General features: G+C 34.4%; 2 protein-coding genes across 2 annotated transcripts; both read right to left on the bottom strand.

Moving 5' to 3' along the window:
* Window positions 1-440: 440 nt before the first annotated feature.
* Window positions 441-15,774, bottom strand: LOC114756082 (copper-transporting ATPase PAA1, chloroplastic). The gene is made up of 17 exons (XM_028945004.1): window positions 15,303-15,774; window positions 15,142-15,195; window positions 13,777-13,930; window positions 10,596-10,670; window positions 10,170-10,447; window positions 9,601-9,834; window positions 8,991-9,089; window positions 8,598-8,747; window positions 7,897-8,043; window positions 6,617-6,667; window positions 6,353-6,522; window positions 4,440-4,572; window positions 3,345-3,442; window positions 2,856-3,096; window positions 2,374-2,577; window positions 1,710-1,790; window positions 441-1,010 (listed from the first exon to the last, which is right to left on the bottom strand). The coding sequence occupies exons 1-17, from the start codon at window positions 15,702-15,704 to the stop codon at window positions 777-779; spliced, it is 2,805 nt and encodes a 934-aa protein (XP_028800837.1). The 5' UTR covers window positions 15,705-15,774; the 3' UTR covers window positions 441-776.
* Window positions 15,775-18,148: 2,374 nt separating this feature from the next.
* LOC114756041 (alternative oxidase 3, mitochondrial) lies at window positions 18,149-21,189 on the bottom strand. The gene is made up of 4 exons (XM_028944957.1): window positions 20,747-21,189; window positions 20,482-20,614; window positions 19,359-19,843; window positions 18,149-18,331 (listed from the first exon to the last, which is right to left on the bottom strand). The coding sequence occupies exons 1-4, from the start codon at window positions 21,056-21,058 to the stop codon at window positions 18,272-18,274; spliced, it is 990 nt and encodes a 329-aa protein (XP_028800790.1). The 5' UTR covers window positions 21,059-21,189; the 3' UTR covers window positions 18,149-18,271.
* Between the last annotated feature and the right edge of the window lie 1,191 nt (window positions 21,190-22,380).

Here is a 22,380-nt window from a genome sequence, read left to right as displayed (position 1 = left end):
ATTCTTGGCAATCAATTTTTTAAAATTACTTGTAAAAAGGTATGCAAACAGAAATTGCAACTAATCAACATCTCTTTTAATTAATACGTTTATTCACCACTAATACAAACAGGTACTAACAATTCCTGTTTTTGTTATTCAATATTCTCGATTGTTGTACGACGAAAATCTTATAATGTAATCACGTAAAGTTTTAGTTCTTAAAATCAGCTTAAGAAGATGGTTGAGATATAACACACATCATCATCAAGAATAAATTGCTCATCCTTTGTGACATCATAGTAATTTAGATCTCTTTCATTAAATAGGAGAAAATAAATCTACCTTCCCGACGTGGCCAACTTGCCAACATCGCACAAGACAATTTTGAACTGTGATGAGACAGGCAAGATACACATTAGAAAGGAAGTAGGCTTACAAACTACTATCAAATCCATCAATGAGAACTAAGATAAGAAACGCTGGAAAGAATGAATATCTCATCTTCGGACAAATACCCTTTAAACTCATTCCTATAAAATAAAATTCCGGGTTTGGGGTCCTTCAGTGTCATATCCATAACATCACCTTAACTTTGGACCCCACAAGTAAGCATGCTCTGGTATGCGTCTCATTTCTCAGCTGACAGCTTCAAATTTTTTAATTAGTGGATAGGAACAACTATCAGATCTGTTTGTTCAAAAACAGAAGAATGTCCATATCTTTGCTGATCTCTGCCCAAAAGCAGGATGGAGAACCTGCGTTCTGTTTTCTGTTATCCTGCACCATCTATCACTTTACTGTCCATATTTTAATTTCTCTTTTTGGGCAAGATCAGTATCGGCATGGGTTTCGACCATCGGGGATGCCGCATGGATTTGTTTTTGCTTCGTGGAAAATCTGTATCTTAGAAGCAATGAGTTTGTCATAACCCCAATGGAACTCAAGCCCATGAGAGCCCCTGCAATTGACGGAGTCAACATGGTCCCACTTACTGGAAGTAACAATCCAGCTGCAATTGGAATTCCAACCTGCATGAAAGCTCTCGATTACCCAAAAATAGTCGATGACAAAAGAAAAAATAAAGCGGCGGTTATGTTTAAATTCAACAACCCAGAATGCAGACAAAAGATAGACATTTAAGCCCTCAAAGTTACTTTTGGCCATATTAATCATAAACTTAACCAGTTCCACGTTGGTACGACAAAAGTAAGAAAGATATCGCAAGTGACCTAACTCCTAGCTCACTAGGAAATAAGAACCATGTTAACATGAGACTGATGATACTTTCAGGCTAGCAGTTAACATATAGAGCTGAATGATAATTTTTATGGATTATATAAAACTTTCAAAAAAGTAGTTGAAGCTTAGACACAATTTCCCCACTTGGGATGGACTGATACTGATGCGAGACCTGAGTGGTCATAGGGGAATTTGAACCCATACCCAGGGAGGTGGGGTGCAAGCCTTATCTAGGTCCTTACAATTAGTAGTGCCAACTTGCTTTGTCGGCAAAAGGGAAAAAATGGATTGGAAAAAAAAAAAAAGGTGCCAACTAGCATTGGCAAGTCATTTCTAAATTCTAAGTTTTAACAAGTTGCTTTGTATTAAAAAGCAAATCTGAAATTCAATTTGTATTTAAAAAAAAACAAAAAAACAACAGTTGAGCCAATAGTACTCTTTCTATATATTCTGCATTGATATGATCAAGTTTCAGTTGCAGAACTTACAATATTGTATAGGAAAGCCCACCCAAGATTTTGTTTCACAGTCTTCATCGTAAGCCTGCTAAGATCCAATGCATCAAGCAGCTGCATAGATATAAATCATTTAGGAACGTAATATATATATATCCATTATAGGAAGCAATATTTCAGAAGGAAAAAACACTTGTTGTGTGCCTTATGCATTGCTCTGGTTCCTGACAAAAAGAAATGCAAACCCAAGAGGCCATGTGATGATGTGATAAACATCTCTCTTTTAGCACAAGAGAAAACTGCAGATTTAGATTGAATGCTCTGAAATTTATTATATTTGATAAGCAAGGAGGTATAAATATAAGAAACCGTGTTAACAAGTCTCCCACTGCAATCCTAGAAATTGTGCAAAATAATAAAATTGAAATAAACATGCAAAACACCATGAAGAAAATACATTTAAGATCAAACTATACTAATAATCTGAACACGATTACATCGAGATATCCAGCGCAAACATTTTCCTGTTATATTTTACCAAATAGTACTGCTATACAGAAACTAAAATTGTATAATGAAAAGGTAAAAATCAAACAAATATAATATGAATAACCAGCAATAATAAATAAAATTAATTTAATTTCAATAAACCGAAGAAACCTGTAATCAAACAGAACACAAGGTAAATACAAATTACCTGTGAGAGCCTGTTGCCCATCAGCACAATAGAAGACACCTCACTAGCAGCTCCAACACCTCCACCTAATGCAATACCAATATGTGACGAAGCCAAGGCAGCTGCATCATTGATCCCATCGCCAACCATAGCAACAACTTTCTGATCTTTCTGGAGTTCATTTATAAACTTCTTTTTGTCATCTGGCTTCACTCCAGATAGCACCTACAATTGACAAAAATATGAGATATCCAGTTATTCAATTTAAAAAAAAAATCCTGAAAAATAACAACGGAAGAAATATTGTGGTACAACAGGAACTTAACTTGAGAGTCTATGACAACTAACCTAAACTACCCACTCAATAGTGAAGCACCCATGTAATCCTTTTTATGCTTTATCAATAGTTATCTAAAGATATTGAGCATGTCACCTAAATATCAACATTACAAATGCACATATTTATAGAAGGGATATGTAGAGGTTTGTCTAGAATTTTTTACCTTCTCTCCAGGAATTCCAACAATAGATGCAACGTACTCAGCTGTACTCCTTTTGTCTCCCGAGAGCATATAAACACCGATTCCTTGTTTAGACAAAGCTTCAACAACATGTCTTGCATCTTCCCTTATCTGGTCTTCAAAATATATAAGCCCAGCTACAGTGTCATTTACTCCCACATAAACAACAGACTGACTTCTATGGTCCTCAACTTCTTGATGAATATTTTTGTTAACTCCCTGCCTGTGCAAAGGATATTACCGATCAGTGGTTGAAAATTAAACAATAAAAAACACAGAAAAATTCTTTCTTTTTTGTTTTGTACTTCCATAGAGTAATACAATTGAAAGTTCCTAGAACCATTGAATGAATTTTACTGCAAATAAACGTTCTCCCTTTACTGCAACCAATTGGAAATAGCATCCCCGTTCCAATTAATTAATGTTAAAGAGATCATGTGTGAATCAGAGGAACAACCATAACTTGAATACCTGATGAGCCATTCCAAAGTCCCAACTGAAACCTTATTGTTATTAATAATTGCTACTGCACCAGACCCAGGTTCTTCCAAATATGTCCCATCTTCTACCTGCGAAATTTGCAAATAAGCTGACAGTTGTATTTTGATCAATTTAAAAAGACAGGCAGAACAATCCGAATATAAAATGACATCTAACAATAATCTTCTACTTTACAATATCTACCAATGTAGTACTCTACCAATAAATTCTGTTCTTTAAATCGATCTCTTTTGGAAAAAAGATACTCCCTGTAGAAGAGGACAAAAACACTGCATTCTAAGCTATTGCTCCTAACTGGCATGTCCTCCACCAAACAAGGGTAACTGAACAGGTAAGACAGATAATGACCTTCAGGGGATCAACAGTGAGAGCATACTCCCAAATTCCACCTCTTCAGGGGATATCAAATTCCTCCAAATTTCACTTGATTAAATTACTTCAGAAAATTTGAAAATCCAATCGCTCTTAGGTCCATTAAATGCCTTCTCCTCTTAAATCATCTGATCCAAGGTAAGTACAGGAGACTAGAAGATAGAAAGAAGTGTCAAGAGTCACTTCAACTCAAAAGTTTAAGCTATCAAGTGAAGGACCGTGCATAGTTTATTATAATATCAAATATTCTCTCTCACAAAAAGGCCCTTAGAACTTGAAGTGTGAACAAAGCATAGTCCTATCTTACACTCACTGAAACTTTCCTGGCTATACACTGAAACTGAGTTTTAGTTAAAGAAATGGGGTCATCAAGGATCAAATTCTTAACTACTTTGTTACAAAGGCTCTAATACCGTGTCAAGGATTTAAGCTGTTGAAATCATGTAGAAGCCAGGATACGATGATCTCTAGAGTCAATCCCCCCTCCCAGTCTAGAAGTAAAATAAGATAAAGATAACATAAAATAAACTTCAAAAAGAAAACAAATATGACCAGCTAATGTATCATCTATGCTAACTGGGAGACAAGTTTCAGATCAAAAGCTAATTGGAAATTTTAAGTGTGCAAAACCAACAAAAAAGAATAATCATATTTGCAGTGAACCTTAAAAAAATCAAACAATAAGATGAACACCTTTGCATTATGACAATTAACTGCCTGAGCAGCTTCTACAATTGCTTTACCAACTGGATGTACTGTATTTGATTCTACTCCAGCAGCTAATCTCAGAACTTCAACATCTGACCACTCATTGTCTGCAGCTTGCCTACATTAACCATGTGATATGCCATTACCTTTAATTGCATACCTATTCTACCAAAAAATCATATAATTTCAGAAACTTGATGACATCTGACATAACGTTTCAGAATAACAAGTTTTTCCAAGAAATCATTACAAAAGTAAAAACATGGAAAACAATTAGATTTGAAATGCTCTTAATGCCATATGCATATTTATGTATATACATACTGATGGAATTGCCTGCGGTTTGCATTATTTATGGAATAAAATGAGGTCATCCCTATCCGATGCAAGGATTAAGGAGTATCTCAGTGAAATTACAGCCACGCAATCACAGAAATTATTGAAAATAGCAAAACAGAGAACACACCACCGCACTCAAGCATTAGTTACAGCCCTCTCTATATTGTCGGCATTAGTTACAACCCCCATCTCTCATTGCCAGCTCATTCCCTTCCCTTGTCTTTTCTTTCTCTGGTATGTTTTAGTCACCCGTCACATACAAAAGAAACGAGAATTATGGAATTAAATTAAAACATCTTTAGTTTTTTTTTTTTTTTTTGAGTAAAAAAGTGATTGGAGATAAAGCAACCTAACATATATAATTTTTCTAGGGCTTTGGATTCACTTAAGCTATGTGAGCCTGTAATACTTGGGAAGGCTAAATCAGAACAGCTGAAAATGATCTTTGAAGCCTATTCAAGAAAAGTCAATTTGATGAAAATTTAACGTGAATGAACGCTACTTATGCAATATCATTTCAATGCATCAGTTGTCTTCACGGCAGGGTTAAGGTTAATATAAAACTGAGGGTTCAATCAATGTTCACGCAGAAATTCAGGGTTTGATAACCATCTGAACTTGTTCTGTAAAGTGGAAATAATCAAACATATAAAGGAAAGGAGAAATCCTTGCCACTCAAATCCCAATTGCATATAATGATAAGGCCTAAACTAAGGCTAGCAATAAAATATTTGAGAAACCCCCACCATCTAGGACTCCTATCTTAGGCGGAGAAATGCTTAAGATAATCTTATCCTGAGAGCTAAACAAACTGGCCAATAAATGGGAATTAAAACCAAAAAGATAAATAAGAAATTGCTAAATTAGAAAAGATAAATAACATTTAGATAATTTGATTTCCTACAGTTTATAGTCGCATCATGCGAAAACTCATTCGCCATATTCTTTTCAGGGATGCATATTTAAACGTTTTAAGGCAATTAGCAAGACGATGCTAACTTGGTTGTGCTATCATGAGTTGAATTTCCAATTTCTGTTGTACAAGGTCTAGTTACACATAGATGATGGTGTTCTCAAGAGGCGACATAAGAGAAATCAAAATAGAAATTGTAGTGCTAAGCATGAATTTATTAAAAATTGATTATAAAACTGCTAAAAATCTAACTGTACTTGCATGATATTTACTGAACAGCCAAGCTTTTATTTTTGTTTTTTTGTTTTTTCCTTTTTAATTACACTGATAAATAAGGCAAGCTATTTAAAATTAACTAACCTAACTTATTATGTCTGTTACTTACAGTTTTTGATAGCCGTATTGCACTACTGTTTTTTTTTAAGAAAAAAAATATGCCCCTAAAAAGGGATAATACATGGTAGGAGTTCCAACTTTTATTGTTGATCTGTTCAATATCAAGGGTAATCAACATGAGAGGGATGTCTCGTAATTTTTTATTAAAATATAGTTCCAAACTGACAGCAATATGGGATTAAAATCAAAGTGAAAGTCAATATCTTTATAATAGTACTCTTCCCATATGAAAATTTGTGCCCCACTCAACCTTGAGTTTATGTCTTGTCCACTTGTATCAACAATCTTTGTCACAACAGGTCTACCAATTGTCAAGGTCCCTGTTTTGTCAAATACAACAGCATCTACCATTGAAAACTTCTCCAGAATGTTTCCACCCCGTAAAAGTAATCCTCTCGTGGCTCCCAAAGAAGTTCCAACCTGTTAAACACACAGCAACGTAATACCGTAAGGCTTAGTCTACACACAATGATGACTATGGGGATGAGAGATGCAGCCTCTTTGAAGATGTTACCAGCACAGCTGTAGGTGTGGCCAACCCAAGTGCACACGGACAAGCAACAACCTGTGTCAAATCACTGTAAGTAATTTCCAATAATATATGCCCAGATTCTCTTTTGAGCAGGGGAAAAAATATAGAATTGAGGACAGATTCACACCCTCCAAGAAAGAAAAAACCATAGAAATAAAGAATAATTAAAGAACTAATTAAGGTCTGATTACGTTCTCATAAGGAACGACCCAGCCAGCAAAACAAGGAAACACATAAAGGCAGTAAAGCCTCAAAATCAGGAAACAAATAAAGACATCAAAGCCAGAGAACATTCTTATGCCCAATGTGATTTGACTCAAATAATCACAAGTTAAATGTGATTCCCGGCAATGAATCAGTTAGCCGGACAAAGAGTTTAAGCTCATATTAACAGATATAGAAGTAGGTCCCTAAGTAGTTGGTACCCAAGACTGGAATGAATTTTCAGTTTTGAAGATTTGTGGACTCAACCAGAGAAAGTGGAATAGCTCCGGTACTTTTTCTTACTCATAAATAGATCAGGAATTTATCCAATAAATAGAGATAAAAAAAGCTTAAGCAATAAGGCTCCAATCCCACGTACTTAAAATTGGATAAGGCAAGGAAGTAACAAACAGATAAAAATAATGAATGAGTAAAGCAACAACCCACTTAAATCAGAAACAGAGGAAATCCAGAAAAGCTGTCTTCACATCTGGCAAAGCATTTGATCCATTAACGATAAGGTTCTACTCCCCACTCTATTGCAATTATAAATTCTTTATCTTTGAATTCTCTCCGACAACATATGAAACCTTTCATTCAAAAAACAAATAAATGGTATCTCCATTTTGTACAGCCAAAAATGGAATCATGAATTAAGAGCTTTGGAGCTTCAATTAAATAATATACTAATGTTGAAGAGCCACCCAATCTTACAGGAGGGCTAAGCAATGAACTTAATGTTACTAACACACTTATATGCTCTCCCACAGAAAATCATGTTGGGCTTAAAGCAAGTACCAAGCAAAAGCCTGTTACCAGATTGTGCTAAAATCAAATTAATGTCAGAAATTTGGGGAATAAAGGTTAAAACAAGTCCAATTCCATGTCAAAAAGCACTCGATCTAATATATGAAAGCATCATATCAGGGACAAAAATGGGCTTTACATTTTTAAGTTGCTGACATAGTATGAAAGAAGACAGTTACGTACTAGCTTCCTTATGCCTCAAAGGAGATAATTGGAATGTAAGACTCATTTACAACTTCTGAAAATCATACCAGAACACTGCAAGCAAGTTGCAATGCCAGAGAAACTGCACTTCCTTGATAAAGAGCAGCAGGAAGAATGCGCGTGCCAAACAGACTCCAGAATGTAAATGTGGCTGCAGAAGCTGCCATTACTCCATAAGTGAAGTGTCCAGCCACCTGGATGCAAAATAATGTTACAAAAATTAAGCAAAAGGTAAATAACGACAACAAATGTTGGGAATACCTATACCCAGCAGCAATCAAGCAAACAATGCGCAAATATACACAAACAAAAAATACTTGGCAGTTTGTTAATCAGCCAATACATTCAATTCGCACAGATGCATGCATAAAAATCAAGGAGAGGCCGTGAACACAATCCTATTCCTATCTCATTCACATAATATATGGAAGGACATACAAATGACCTTGAGAAATTATGAAATTCTACTCCAACCAGACACAACAGTAAACACCACGGAATATACAGGAGAAACAAAATAGATAAAAGAAAAAACACACCACATTACAATGTCTAGTATTAACAAAGTTTGGCCATTTTAGACATCTTAGCCAGACTGTACCTTCTTTCAAGATCGAGCCAGCAGGGATCAATAATTAAAAATGTAAACCAGATTTTACAATATGAACACCATGAATTTGACCAGACTCCTCAATGCAGAAACATGATATGACGGGCATAAAAGTGATAAAAGATTCAATAAGAAAACCTTGTCAGCCAAATGCTGAACTGGAGCTTCCTGACTCTGTGCTTCTTCAACCAGACGAACAATGTCTCCCATGGCAGTCTCACTGCCTGGTCTCTGCACCTCAATTGTAAGAGTGCCATTTATATTTATACTCCCAGCAGCAACCTGATTCTGCACATACAAAATCCAACACAGTTACAATTGAATTAATTGTAGTGCTGCTACAGATACGGGAAAGAGAATAGGTTGGTTAAATGACCCACAATAACATTAAAGATTTTTCATAACTAGTACAAATGCACCACGCTGATTGCGCCATAGACCCACATATAGATAAACAAGTAAGACTGACAAGTAAAGTCAAAAGCCAAATAATTTATTATTCAGATAAATATGTTGAGAACATAAGAATACCCCAGGTAGTTTTGTTGCTGGCAGAGGCTCTCCAGTAAAACTCGACTCATCTACAGTGCTTCTACCAGTTCTAACAATTCCATCTGCTGGAATACGATCCTAGATAGTAAGAGTATATGGGTTAAAAATATATCAACGAAGCCTAACAAACACTTTATGAATGCCACTCATTACAATTCAAGCACAATGTGATCTAACCAAAATTAGCAATAGTTTTGTTGCACAAACAGCATCATACTTGCTTTTAGTTCTAACTTATATTAGCCTTGCTGCCTTCCCCAGTATTATACGGATATAAAATAGAGCTTCTACTGATGGTAGTAGCTTTTGAAAGCAAAGTAGATTAAAACAGATGAGAATGCAATTTAAAAAGACAAATTCTTTCTGCACCTTTCCCCACATTTTGTCCCCATTTTCCACTTCCCATTGTTTGAGGACATGGAGTACACCACTGTCATGTCTTTATATTTATTAGACAATTTTAATGCGTCATAATAAGCTACTAATGGTCAGCCATGATGGAAAAATAAACAATAGCGGCTCCTGCTATGAAAGGGTGAAGGAGCTGCAGGGTTTTATCCTGACAAATTAAAAATTCTATATTACTTACTCCAGGAAGCACAAGAATTCGGTCTCCAACAAAAAGACTGTCAGAAGGAACTTCAACACTTGATTCAAGCTCCTTAGTGTCATTGTTAACCAGAAGGCGAGCCTTTGATGGCAATATACTAAGAAGTCCAGTCATATCACTGGTTGCTTTAATTTTAGCTCTCTGTTCCAGATTCCTTCCTAACAAGACAAATGCGATTAGCATAATTGGTTCCTCAAAGAAAGCCTTCCAGCCCTGCATAAAAAAAAAAAAAAAATTGCTATTTACCACATCCATGTTCATGTCAACTATTAATGCAAGCCAAATTACATATTTTCAAGGGAACAAGTATACTTTCACTTTGTAATTTGTTAAAATTCAGACGTATAATACCACAGGCGACCAAATGGTAGGTAAGCAAATCACAAGGGGAAAACGAAAACTGATTTTGGGCCAGAACAAAGAGGGGTAAAAATTTAATTTACCCGTTTATTTTAGAAAGGAATTTGTGTTACTAAATGTTATTTGCCAAGCAAATGCATTTAAAATTACAGTTGGGTAATAAGAAAATTTATCACGATTTATCTTACCAATTTCGGAAGCAAGGTAGCAAATAGGCTGACAGCAAATGATGACAAAGCCCCAAGACCAACCAATGTGTTCATGTTTGGTGCCTTTTTACGAAGGCTTCTTATGCCATCAAGAATAAGTTGACGCCCAGGACCAACCAATGTAAACAAAGACAGGGATAAGTGAAACCCAGTGGAATGAAATGCATGGATCCAAGGTGCCTTCGCTCCAAGGAAATGAGAAAGATGGCCAACAAGGCAGACAGCACATAGAGCCCAGGAAACAGCTAACTCTCGCCCTTAAACACCATGAAGAGAGAACAAGAAAGGCATTGCATCATTAACATCATGATTACAATCAAATGATCATAGGAGAGATTAAAGAAATATTATCAGCAACATCTTCCATCATTTTATATAAGCTCAAAATGCTCATCAGGTGTTTACCACTTTCTTTCAACTGTCTGTGCTTTTCCTCCATCTTCCTTTCAAAAACTTGGAGGAAACTGTCTCTTGCTGAATCTGCACTTCAAGAAAGCAGAATTGTCAAGCAATCATGATGAATGTAAACCTTCAATTTTGTTAAATAACTTAGTCACTCTAAAAATGTTAACTTGGAAAGAACACTTGAACAGCCAAGGCAAGGCTCAGATAATTTACTCCAGTGTTCTAGCTTGGCAAGGCATGACGATTTGGATAGGCAATCAGGTAGATGGGGAACCCTCCCCCAAAAGCTAGCTATTAAAACGGGACTTAGGCATCCCATATTATTTAAGTCCCCGTCAGATTTACTTTGCACAATATGTGAACCTAAGATCTAGCAGAAATTTATAACCTGGTAAAAGTAGATAGCTTGAGACTCTCATGATACTTCAACCTAAAATTTATCACCTATGACTACTTACTCCTAACATAAATCAATAAATCAGGCTACAGCAAACATATAAAGTATAACTTAATGCGCTCATCCAGAGTAGACCTTCACGACTAAACTAATGTCAGGAAGTTATAATTCCCCAACTGATGATACAGAAAAAGTCATGACACATGAAGATTAGAAGATTCAATACGAGTGACTCATAACATGTTGCAAAAACTTTCGAATGTGCATGAATTAGTATGCATAATTTAGTTCAATAGAGTAAAATAACTCATGAAAATTAGAAAGCAAAACTTTCACAGCACATAATATAATATTTTAAGTTTACATTTGAAGGTCATAAATTGCAGAAGATAGTATAAATAGCACAGTCATAAGAAATAAATACCTTCCATCCACATAGATAAATCCATTCAAGAGAAATTATATAAACAACAGACAAATAAGCCCTTTTTTATTATTTATTTCATTTATGTATTTTTTTTCTATATTTGCTGTATTTTACCCAATTATTATCTCAAAAACCCTTAAATAGATATAAAACTATAATAAAATAGGGATTCATCACGCAGACAGATCGCAAAATTGAATATTCATTATACCAACAGTATACAGCATTAACCAGGCAGTGGGTAACCAATTGGAAATCCAACGTCTAGCAAGCACACAACCTACTTTAGATGAAAAGTTCATAAACTCTTGACAACTAAAGGAGTTCTAGTTTTGAATATCAGCAAATTCTTCAAACGCAAGGCCTCCCAAGCACAGACAAGACTCCCCAATACCAACCACATTAGCTACAGAGACTGACCTACTCAAGGAGAAATTATAACATCAATAATGATTTTTTAAACCTAACCCATACATCTACAATGGTGGAGATAGGATTTGAAAACTGCTTGGTCATATAAAAGGTATCATGGTGAAACTTAAAACCTCTTGAATTAAGGCCATACCATCGACTCCAGATAAGACCTCTTCTGCACTAAAATGGTGAAATAATTGCATCACTTTCTACTTTCTGACCTGCCACTAACCCACCAAGCTTTACATAAATCAAATGAATTCCAAAGCACATGGTAAGTGGGAACACCCAAACTTATTTGAAGTAATGAAAACTTAATGAACAGCTACGGGATTAAAAATGTCAACATTTATGCTTTACATAAATTTGGCAATTCAAGCATGCCACAGCCACAAAACTTTGAAATGTTATTTAGATAATCTTTCCTATACCGTTCAAAATTTGAATTTTGTAAGAAAATTCAACTTCTGGTCATTTCTCAAACACTAGTTTTAGGATTTTCAACTGAATAAAACACGTCAGTCTTGAGAGTATGCTGAACCTTTACCACAGACATTAACCAGGACTCAGGAAAAATCACAGTCATTAGACATTATGAAGGGTGAATAAAAACAAGCAAGTGGACAAGATTAGGGCGTGTATACCATAAACATGAAAAATAAAGTTGGAACGCCAAGTCAGAATGGCAGTTCACAATTTACAAATAACTATACTTATAAATAACAGCCCAGCAAAAGAAAGCAATTGAATTGAAGAATGAAATTCCACTAAAAATGGGTTTTCACTCTACTGCTTACATGAATATTTAAAACTCTAAGTAAAAGAAATTATCGTGTCAGTCTAAACACTTCCAGAAGTTAATGAAAGTAAAAATAACGAATTCTTCCAGGGGCATAAATGTTTACAAAGAACAATGTCAAGAATTTCATAAAAGTCAAAATCGAGCACTTGCATGTAACAAATAATTGAACAACTGGATCAAGAATTCTAGCGGTAATGAAAATCTGACTTGAACATAAAGCCATCTAAAAGTGCCTTCAGAATTCTCATTACTTTGAACATTAAGAGTCCACAGAAATGCCAATGACATTATTAAAATGAAATCAGCAGGAATGTGACTAGATAATTTGATACAAACCACCATAAACAAACATAACCAAGCAAACATGCAATTTTTAACTATGAAGGTACCAATTTAATAAGGGTAGGCTAAAAGCTGCACCACTTGTGCGCTAAGGGTGTTGGCAGTTTCCATTCATTAATTGTTGGTGATATTAGTAATTTTGTAAATGTTGATCAAGGTGGTACATTAAGCCACAGGTTAAAATAACAGTTTATTTTACATGCAAAGGTGTTCAATACCTTGAAAACAAAGATTATGTTGCGTTTGAAAATCTTGCTCTCTTTTTCATAATACATATGCAGATTACCAATAGGTCACCTGGATAACATTCATGCAATCTTTCAGGGGAGGGAGAGGATTCCATATTTTCTCCAAGGGAGGTTGTCCGGGAGCATCTTAGTATGTCTCAAAGGATTAACTCAAGAAGAAAACTTCATGGAAAGTAAGGCATGAAGACATAAATCTCTTATTAAACAAGAAAAGTGATTTTAGAAAAGAAATAAAACACAATAAAGACAAGGACAGGATATCCTCCTAAGCAGAAAAACTACAGGACAACAGGGAACCTGAGAGCCAAAGAAACTACCAAATTGCATCATTTTAGCATCTTTCATTAATATATTAAAACACAATAAATTGATAACATTATCACATGCTTTAAGATCTATAAGGCCTGACCAACACAATTCTTTTTCTTCTGCTTCACATTGTATTTTATAAAGGAATATCCTCGTAAAGATGTCTCCCTATGTTAATAAGACTAAAAAGTGTAACGAAACTAAATGACACATTGAAAATATTGGTGATCATGAAGCAATACCCCGAAGGCTAGACTTGAAACCACAGCTAGTCAAATGCTCTGCTAGCGCCTCTCCTAATTGCTTTTGCCAATTTGGCACAGTTTTTGCTTCAGATACAGGCCAAACTATTGCTGTCTCTGTTGTTAGATTTACAGTAGCAGATGACACTTGAGGCTGTCCTTAAAACAACAGATAAAGAGCATCAATTTAGATACAGAGATGAAAAGCATTAAATGCTTTTGAATTGAAAGAAAACATAGCATTTTAAGAGCAATACATGTTTTCTTTCTTTTATCTTTGTTTTCTATTCATGTTGTTAAGTAAAAGAGAGTATCAGGGATATATAACCTTGAAACCCTGTTTCACATTTCCACTTAATTCAACTTAGGTTTAGGGCTACTTAGGCTGCATTTGGCAGCACGGATGTGGAATGTGAGAGATATTCTACAGGGGAAATAATCATTGATCATTTAAATGTAACTGCTCAATGGTAAGGAGCCCTAAATTTTTAAATTCACAACAAGCCAGAGTTCTTTACCAGGATTATTTGTCTGTTCCTTTTCTACCCCTTAGGTCAAGTGCCATCACCCTTTCTCTCTTGTTGGTGATATTTCCAGAAGGATTTATGATTTTACCAAAAATGTAAATGGCCTCATCAGAGTCCAGGGGCTTAAGGGTCATAAAACTGAAGTTGTATTGTAGAAGAAACATATAAATATTTTAGAATGGTAAATCGCCATGATTTGGCAATTTCCAAAGTCATAACATGGTAAAACACCACGTTTTTATCATAGTATTGATGCCAGATGCAAGACAATCCAATGACCTGGAGCAGTAATTTAGGGAGCTTTGGGCTTGTATGAAGTTCAAAGACGGCAAAATCCCAGGCCACAAGGTACAAGACCAATGTCCTTCTTACATTCTTGGATGGACACTGGACCAACATCATGGTTTCCAGGCTTCAGTAACCCAAGTAATCATTCAAAACACAATCAATCAGTTCCTCCCCGATAAGTTACATCTGCCACTATTTGCCAATGGATTCTCTGCAGTTACTCCTCAGTGCCCCCGCAACACTTTTGGACTCCATCTCCGCCAACTCATTTCCAAGCCATATTCTTATATGCAAGCAATTAAACATATGTGTGAATTTTAATTATGAATTCTGAAGTTTTAGGACCTGAGAATCCAATCTTGCTTTAAAATATCTAAGCAATATTTTGCCGCCATTACATTGTTCAATATAATGCATCCTTATCAAGATCGCCAAGTCCAATCAGTTTGCTGACTAAACTTAAATAACACCCGTAAGATGTGAATACTCCCCACATCTTTCCTTCTAAGACTGCAAAGCAATCAGACAAATTAAAACAGGAGCAACTTACTCGACTCTCTAGAATTCTTTTCACATTAGCTGCACATCCCCCACAGACCATTCCCTATCAGAAACAGCAGGATATAAATTTAAATTTAAAGTAATGAAAACATAAAAAGAAGTAATATCCACCTCAGAGATCACGTAATGGAGTGCGAGAGAAGCTCATACCGCAACATCGAGAATGATAACATCAGGCGAAAGCGCCGAAAGTTCTTTACCACCATCACCAACTAATTTGGGATTGGCGTCTCCCGAATCACCACCGGCGCCACCATCTCCACCACCACCACTCCCCCCTCCAAGCCCGCCATTTCCAGGGCCAGAAGAAGCAAACGGAGCAGCAGAGCTCGAAACACACCGAAAACGATAGGGCAGTCGAGTGACAACCGCACACAAGCTCCTGAGCGAGGGGGAAGAAGAAGCAAAAGAGCTGGAGTTGCGAATAGCATAGTTATGAGAAAGGCATTTAAGCCTGTGATGGAGAAGAACAGTGGGAATGCATTGACTAGAAGGCGCTCTGCAGAAATGGTGATTCAGAGCTCTGAAGAGCGCCATATGCGTGGAATCCATTGCAGTTGCAGAAAGTCCTTCTGCGCCTAGACACCACTATTCTATCCGCCCCCCATCTTCTGGTTCTGGGGGGCGATGACTTGGCGGCTTTGGACTTTTTGGTTAAAAAGGATGACATTTGCAATAGACAAAAAGGATTTCCAGTCGGGACCGTAGAACTATGTTTGAAATTTGGATTTTGAAATTTAACAATAATAACGCACAAATAGTAGTAATACAAAAATATACTACCTCTTGTATTTAATATAAGAACTTATTTAATTTTTATTTTGATACTAAATATAAAATTCTTATTTATTTTGTTTTTCATATTTATACATTTTTTACCAAGATAGTTTTTTTAATAATAGTAGTTCTAGCTAATATATTTGATTAGCAAGCATATTTTAGGAAAGACAATTTATATTTATTACAAATAAATAACTTAACTTATTTTTTTAGTCTGTTCAAATTAGTCAACTAGCTCTTATATTCAGGACTGGAAGTAATAATATTCACATTGAAACCTTAAATAAGATTGACTCTAATAAAAAGTGTGTTTATTAAAAAAAAATAGTAATACAAAAAAATATTGATACAAAAACAATGCACTATATTTATTTGTTATCTTTCATTTAGCGAAACAAATTTGTAGCTTTAGATCTATAACCTCCATCTTAAAAATTGGACTAGACTTAAGAATGCTTAGTTAATTTTAATTTATAAACATTTATCTTTAAGTATAAAATTCATTAATTTTAATTTTAACAATTTTGTGAAATTTTTCAAAAAAAAAATTATTTTATTTAACGTCATTTTAACACTTGTGCATCTTTACAAATGAATTTCATACGGTTTAAGAATTAAATTGCTAGATTAAATTACACAGAAAAAATATTACTAGATTAAATAATGAGGATTCAATTCAAACAAAATAAACTATAGAGCCTGATTAAAAATAGAAGTGAATTATAATTACTGTAGCCACTCCACATTCTGAAATATTAGTTGCATTATGAAACTTGCCCCTAAGTATAAATTAAGATTGTTTCAAAGTCTAAGGGCATGATAAAAAAAAATTTTGGGAAAAATTTGAATTTCTAAACAAATTTATAAAATGAAACAACAAATTTATATGGTAAAAGGACTTATATTTAATGATTTTTTTTGGAGCAGTTTCCTATTTTATAATATAAGATGTTTTGGATAAAGAATTATTTGCTCATTACTTTCGAGGATCACAAAGGTATTTTCTGAAATTTATACTTGTGTTTCAAGATGTAACGCTCCCAACTATAAGTAATGCCTGGCCCAAAAAACCATATTTAATGAAATTTATTAATTTTTATAACTTACTTTTAAAATGTTTTATAAGACATAATGGAGGAGTGCATATTGTTGAAAATACCTAAAACACTCTAAGCTGCATGCATTTTTTTTTTTTTACCTAGAAGCTGCATACATGTATTAAGATCCTTATTTTTGTTGGCAAAAAAAAAATTAAGATCTTTATTTATTGGGTTAATATAATAAAAGGAAACTTAAGAAACTAAAACTTATGATATAAAACTTGTGAAATCAAAATTAAAATGAAAACAAATTTAAATGATCGAAATTTGCATTAACCCTTATTTATTTATGTGAAAATCAACTGCTTCTTTTTTAGTTGATTAGGAATGTTCTTCATAATTAACAACAAAACAAACACCAATTTTTTTAATCCTCTTCAAATTCTTTTTTTGGAGAATCTCAGGAAAAAAATTTAAAATTATTAAATTTCAAATAAGAAATTTTTATAAAAATATGTTGTTACTTGTAAACTCGTTATTATCAAAACTTAGTAAAATATTGTTACGACTTAAATTTTAATAATTTTAAACATTTTTTTGTGTGAAATTCTTCCTTCTGTTTTTTGAAGCCCAACATAGTATTTCTTTTCCAGTTTTTTGTTGTTGCCAACTTCCTTTTGTAATTATAATAACGATGTCCGAGCAATGTATCTACACTTATATATTGATTTGAAAAATAAATAAATAATTCATGTTAAAGCTTATTCTCATAGTCTTGAAAATTTAATTTGCTGAAATTTGGCGAAAAAGATTTGCTGAAAATCCTTATTACAAAATTCATTGCTTAGAGCATCTAAAATTTATTTAAGAATTTAGGTAAAAGTACAACATATTTTTAGCAAGTTTTTCAACTGTATGCATTCAACTGATATTCAACTATATGTAAAATGAAATATATTTGCACATAATTGAGTTGAACGTATGTTGCCCATAAATAAAAAAGAATTGGACTGGTTAAAAATTTGTAACACCCGTTCAAACACTAGAGTCCTAAAATATTTTTGGACAATAAATTTTATAATGTAGAATTTTTTTTCCAGCAATTTCCCCTAATTATCAGGGCATGCATGGTAAAACCGTAAAAGACATGTTTGAATGTTTGATTTTAAAAAAAAAAAGAGATTTAAGGTACATTTGTTATTGATAATCAATCATCAACAACCAACAACTCTACACATGATACATCATTTAATTAACGTGAAAAAAAAAATAAAAGGGGTAATTTGGGGAAAAAAATACTCAATGATAGCCAAGGGGAGCTGGTGCCTCTCTCAATTCCTTTCCTTGATATTGTATATCCTGCATCAAGTAAACGATGACATTAACACAAAAAAAAAAAAAAACGATAACATTAACACGAAAGGAAACCTAATCCTAACAAGAAATTTTATAATAGACTCTATTTTTTAACATATAAATTATAAAATTGATCACAGCAAGTCCCCAGTACCTTTCACTGAGAAAGAGTATATATTATAAAATCTATATATTTTATTCAGGAAAAAAGTTCAAATTTTTTAGGAAAGGACAAATAACACATGGGTCCCAAAAGATTAATTTAATAATGGTAGGTCTCAGAAAATATTGCTGAGGAAATTCTGGGTTGCAAATATATAGAAATTCAAACAATAGTAAATATAAAAACCTTAGTTGTAAATAAAAAATTTAAATAAAAATTACTCCTAAAACGAACTTCAATATTTGTAATTTGTACATCTTATTTGTCAAAAAAAATTCAAGATCTAGATAACACCCCAAAATACCAAACACCCAATTCAACACAACTTTTTAAATGCTTGTTTGGAACGTTGATTGAAAATTTCAAAAGCAGCTTTTTTTAATCATAATTTTCAATATAAAATGTAAGTATATGAAGGTAGTTTTGTCTTAGTTTACATAAAAATACTTATAAGATCACCCCTAACTCTTAATTGAAGAGCCAATTAAAGGTTAGATTTTATCTTAAATATAAGATCCTAATCGATTTTATTTTCCATCTTTTTCAAAAATATTCCTATTAATTGCAAGGTGTTCCTACCGAAGAAATAATTCTAATCATCCAATGTACATAATTGAAGAGGATAGTTTCCGAAATCAACACATATATGTAACAAATAATTAACTTAACTAATTTTCTTAATATCTTCAAATTAATTATCTATAGCTTCTATGTTAATGACTAGAGCCAGTATTTACCTCTAATAATAAGTGCTGATATTAAGTAGTTCCAAACAAAACATCACTGACTCTAGTTCCTCAAAACCAGATCTCTCATAAATGAGAGGAAGGAGAAGGGTAGTGAAGATATGGACAAAAGAAGACTTACAGAAGCAAAGTGATTGACATCACGATGGTGAGCTTCATCAGCACGGATAACAGTAACAACGTCTTTAAGAGTGGCATCCTTAGGAAGCCTCCAATAATCAATAGCAATAGCAGGAGCAGGAACATTCTCCACCTTCCCACTTTCAATGGCCATCAAATGCTCAGTATAAGAATTCACAGCTTCCTCCTCCAAGTACCCAACGAACCTGTGAGCCACTTTTGGGGATATCACGTAGAACAGGAAGAAGGCATTGAAGAACACTCCCTGTGCTGTAATCACCAGTAGCCTCTCGTGCCAGCTTGGCTTTACCAGCTCCGCCATTGTCATTAAGTGCATCCTCTCGTTCTCTGCTTCTTCTAGCAGAGCCTTGATCCACCCTCCGCTGTGCTGGAACTTCCTCAGTGACTTCAGGTGCAGCATCATCCCTCCCACCATCCCCGGCACCCCCGCGATCGTTTCTAGCATCATAGCGTGGCACCGTATCGCTCCTGAAAATTTCATTCTTCACTTCATCAGCATTATAGCAGTCCAGTAATTATTCCAATAAGTTGTCATAGATGAGATATTATGCTTTAAATCAGTATTGACGGGTTTTGAGCTTCTAATGTGTCTCCCTTTAATGCCTTTTACAATACCTATAACTTCCCATATATTTTTTTTAATTTTGTTGTTTGATTATTAAATTCTATGTAAAATCAGTAACATTTAGTGATAAAATGGTGCGGTTTGGATTTTTTTATAATTTTTTTAAAAAAATCTTTAAAATTACACGGTTTTAATTTTTTTATTTTGGTCCTAAATATAAAATCCCAATCCACTTTGACTCTCATATTATTTATTTTTTTTAAGATAATCCTTTAATAATGATAGTTCTAGATAAACAAACCTGAGTTAGTAAGGATATTTTAGGAAAAAAACAACACATATTCATTACAAATAACTAACTTAACTAAGTTTCTTAATCTCTCCAAATAATCAACTGGGTCTTATAATTAAGATCAGAGGTATTACTTCTCAAATGAGTTCTGATCAACTTGCCTCTCTAAACTGGGATATAAAAGACAACTACACACACACACATATATATATATATATGCATATACTGAGACAGGAAAAAGAGCACAAACCTTAAAATACAGATGTGAGAGAACATTAAGGAATTTCACGGTCTTGAAAGCAAGTTTGTCCCCGAAAGTGGTAGGCACATGATGCTTTGTTATATCGATCGACAAATCTGCATGGTAAGTGTCCCATGGCTGCCAAACAAACACATATAATTACTAATCATTCTTAGTTAATTACTCAATTAATCACTGTTTTATACTTAAAAACAACAAAGTTTACAGATGTAAATATCAATCAAATAATTGTCGTTAACTATATAGTACCGCGAAACAGTTCCAAGGCCACTCAGTCCCGTCCTCTCTTTTAATCTTCGGTCGAGAAATCCCCCAGTAGCTTGAAACGGCGCCGTTTCCGTTCTCCTGCTTCTTCTCCGATACCGTTTTCTCCTGCTGCTGCGGCTCCTTCTCAGCCGGAGACGGCGCCAAGGTCGACGACATCCTCGGCCAGTAGCCATAGAGGTGGCGGAGTTTCAGCTCCGGCGCCGCTGATGCTGTCACAAGATGGCGGGTAAAGTTCTGGGATCCGCCGGAGACCAGAACTCGCGCCACCACAGATTTCACCAGAAAGTGCTTCATGATGATGATGATGATGAATTGTTTGTTGACCTACTATATGATTGTGATGAGCCACTTAGAAATAATGGAGACCTTTATATAGAAAGTTGGGAATAATGATTCCTTTCCGTAGTCCATTTTTTATTTACCATTCGGTGGGATGGAGAAGAGCCTCCATTATTGAAGGAAGGAAGGAAGAGTTGCTCAATTACTTTTAACAAAAAAACGCGCGGCGAAGGTGACGAGATCATCTGGACTGTTCCGAGATGGGTGAGCCGTTTGATGGGTCTTAATTTGAATTATTCGACGGCTGGGATCAAATGAAATATAATACTACTACTATTATACCACCCTGAAGGCGCACGTGGTGGGTTGGCTTCGTTGTTTCGCAATAGCAGGATGAATCCAGAATGGATTCAATCGATTATTTTTCTCTTGCCCTCAATTTTTGATAAAAATAAAACGGAAAATATGAAAAGTTGACTTGACTATGAAATTATGTTTATATCCTGTGTGATTAAATGAAATATTCCTCTAATCCTAAATATAAAACCTATTTTATAGTATAATTCACTCTATAAAATGAGTCTTATATTTAGGATTGGAAGGAATAATTAATATAATATAGAACAAAGGGTTTATGATAAATCGAATATGATTTACAGCTGAGATATAGTTCCCACGAAAAATATTGATATATAGTTCTCTTAATAGAAAAATAGACACCATTTCATTTATTTTCCAGCGAGTCCATGGCGCATTTTTACATTTTTAGAAATTAGTGATGGCCAAAACACAATTTCCCAAAGTATTTTTTGATAACATCCTTGTAATTTTGCTATTTTCAAAAGAGAGTAATCGGCCCTCTAATCTCTTTTATCTTTCACATTTGTCTTCTTTAAGATTATTTTTATTAATTGCATACATTAATTACAAAAGTTTATAATATAAAATTTCAGAATTTCTTATCTAATCCTTATATTTATAATCAGATAGAGTATTTCATTAAAAATTTAAGAAATATTTTTTTTAATGAAATTATCATCATGATGAAGGAGCAAGCTTACTAGAAGTTTCCTGGTGCTGGGGAAACGCGCATAATGTGGTGATCAGGTCAATTCAATCAAAACAAAATTGCAATTGGTCAAAAGTGCTGCCATGGGGTATGCTCGCGGCCAAAAATGCTGCTCGTAACGTTTGAAAAGTCAAGACATTTGAATTGACTTTTGGGGCTGCGCTGACTCCCCATCAATGGGAAATTGGGAACAGGAATGGTAAAGATGCTGCGAACTTGCGATTGATGAGGTTGGGGCGCGTCGAATGGTTATTGGTTTAGGGTATGT

The sequence above is a fragment of the Neltuma alba genome, unplaced genomic scaffold (assembly GCF_004799145.2).
Source record: "Neltuma alba isolate B1F8T4 unplaced genomic scaffold, ASM479914v2 tig00010370_pilon, whole genome shotgun sequence".
NCBI lineage: Eukaryota > Viridiplantae > Streptophyta > Magnoliopsida > Fabales > Fabaceae > Neltuma > Neltuma alba.
Note: the sequence above shows the minus strand (reverse complement) of the source record. Positions and strands in the feature narration are given on the sequence as shown.